The sequence below is a fragment of the Phaeodactylum tricornutum genome, chromosome 29, assembly GCF_000150955.2.
Source record: "Phaeodactylum tricornutum CCAP 1055/1 chromosome 29, whole genome shotgun sequence".
NCBI lineage: Eukaryota > Bacillariophyta > Bacillariophyceae > Surirellales > Neidiaceae > Phaeodactylum > Phaeodactylum tricornutum.
In genome coordinates, this window is record NC_011697.1 from 102,190 (window position 1) to 104,569 (window position 2,380).

The 2,380-nt window shown below is 54.3% G+C and overlaps 1 protein-coding gene across 1 annotated transcript; it reads right to left on the minus strand.

Moving 5' to 3' along the window:
* Positions 1-1,260, minus strand: PHATRDRAFT_41316 (predicted protein; the record flags this gene model as incomplete). The annotated part of the gene is made up of 2 exons (XM_002185293.1): positions 1-1,071; positions 1,189-1,260. The coding sequence occupies 2 exons, from the start codon at positions 1,258-1,260 to the stop codon at positions 1-3; spliced, it is 1,143 nt and encodes a 380-aa protein (XP_002185329.1).
* Between the last annotated feature and the right edge of the window lie 1,120 nt (positions 1,261-2,380).

Consider the following 2,380-nt stretch of genomic DNA (forward strand, 5'->3'; position numbering starts at 1 on the left):
CTACATCTTGTTCCGGCGCCTGAGGAAACGGTCATCGCTGTCGCTGGGTCCAGTCATGCTTGGGCCCGTGACACTTGGACCAGTCACGCTTGGCCCTGTGGCGCTGGGGCCCGTCATACTAGGACCAGTCAAACTAGGACCCGTAGAACTGGGGCTCCTGAGACGACGGTCATCGCTGTCGCTAGGTCCAGTCATGCTAGGTCCCGTCATACTTGGACCTGTGACGCTGGGACCCGTCATGCTTGGCCCGGTGGCGCTAGGACCCGTCAAACTAGGACCCGTAGAGCTGGGGCTCCTGAGACGACGGTCATCGCTGTCGCTGGGTCCAGTCATACTAGGTCCCGTCATACTTGGACCTGTGGCGCTGGGACCCGTCACGCTTGGCCCTGTGGCGCTGGGGCCCGTCATACTAGGACCTGTGCCACTAGGGCCAGTCAAACTAGGACCCGTAGAGCTGGGGCTCCTGAGACGACGGTCATCGCTGTCGCTGGGTCCAGTCATGCTGGGGCCTGTGACACTTGGACCCGTCATGCTTGGCCCGGTGGCGCTAGGACCCGTCAAACTAGGACCAGTCAAACTAGGACCCGTAGAACTGGGGCTCCTGAGACGACGGTCATCGCTGTCGCTAGGTCCAGTCATGCTAGGTCCCGTCATACTTGGACCTGTGGCGCTGGGACCCGTCATGCTTGGCCCGGTGGCGCTAGGACCCGTCAAACTAGGACCCGTAGAGCTGGGGCTCCTGAGACGACGGTCATCGCTGTCGCTGGGTCCAGTCATGCTAGGTCCCGTCATACTTGGACCCGTCATGCTTGGCCCGGTGGCGCTGGGACCCGTCATGCTTGGCCCGGTGGCGCTAGGACCCGTAGAGCTGGGGCTCTTGAGACGACGATCATCGCTGTCGCTGGGTCCAGTCATGCTAGGTCCCGTCATACTTGGACCCGTCATGCTTGGCCCGGTGGCGCTGGGACCCGTCATGCTTGGCCCGGTGGCGCTAGGACCCGTCAAACTAGGACCAGTCAAACTAGGACCCGTCAAACTAGGTCCAGTCGGACTATTTAGGTACCGTTCGGGCTGGAAAGAGTCGAGAAAATATGAGGATCGATTTTCCGGTGCAACTTCGTGTTGTTTTCGCAGGCGCAGGCTTCGGAACACTTCTTCCGACAAGGACAAGCTCTTCATTCAACATACCAGGTTGTTGGCCGAGCGTTCGGTTGCAAAAGCAAGGGGGAGAAAGAAAACGACGAAGGCGGAGAACTTCATGTTTGGGATGTTGGTTGGATTTCGAATTGCTTGGTGATTGAATTTGTGGGATAAAGGTCGTCAAAAAGTCTTCGATTCTGAAAGGAAACCGGTGGGATTCGATGTGCACAAGTCAATTCTACACGTGGTCTATTTATTAGCGGTTTCGTTAAGTGAAACAGGACATGCGAAAGGCCAGAGCGTGCCAGAGACTGGTGACGTCATGGTTTCATTCGAAGGGCGTATCTTTTTGTTCGTTGCTCATCGATGGGACCCTGCAAGGCAGGAGCTTACATTCTTGGTCCCTCGGTGATATTCCCGTATCCTGTGAGTTCGCAAATAAATTCGGGCTTTATTACTTACTACCAAAGACGAGCTGGTAGACACAGAATGTTCCTAGATCGTGGGTCGATCTAGCTAGTAGGCCTATCCCGTCAACCGAGGGAAGGCCTAACCGTAAAGATTTTGTTTGCTGGCCAACGGAATCAGACGCAATAAGAGAATTCTGGTTGGTTATATTGTTGTCGTTCTTGCACAAATCCAGATTGATTCTGTTCCTCACAAGTCATAATGCATTGGGAAAGATTTATAATGGGAGTCTTAGCTGCAGCACGCTCCACCGGTTTATTTTCTATCTTGGAAATATACTCTAGCTAGAGGGCAACTTTAGCGATCGACGACTGACGTGGACGTCTCCAGTCGTGCAAAACCATACAGTTGATCGCTTTTTTGTACCACCAAGATGTCTCGAACGTCGGGAACGTCCGAGAGATAGCGAATCGTGTGAACGGACCTTGTGTTTTCGGGGAGTCCGACAACACCAATCTGACGTTGTGGAAGGCAAGAGGTGAGTGGGTACACGAGTGCCGAACTTTCTTTTCCAGAACGTGTCGCCAGATTGTGATGTGTCTGACCGCAAGGATACGGCGGTAAGCGGGAACGACTCGCGGGTAGAAGAAAAGCAAATGTACTGTGTTAACTGTAAGTCATGGCCAAGACCAAAACCTTTTCCTCCAGATGCCTCACGGTGACCGAGGCACGTTGGTCTCCTGGCTTGCCGGTCTCCTCTCGAGACGCCAACCTTTACCGTCAACATCTATAGATAAACGCTACTACCCACATTCGGAACCGACAGGCTTGA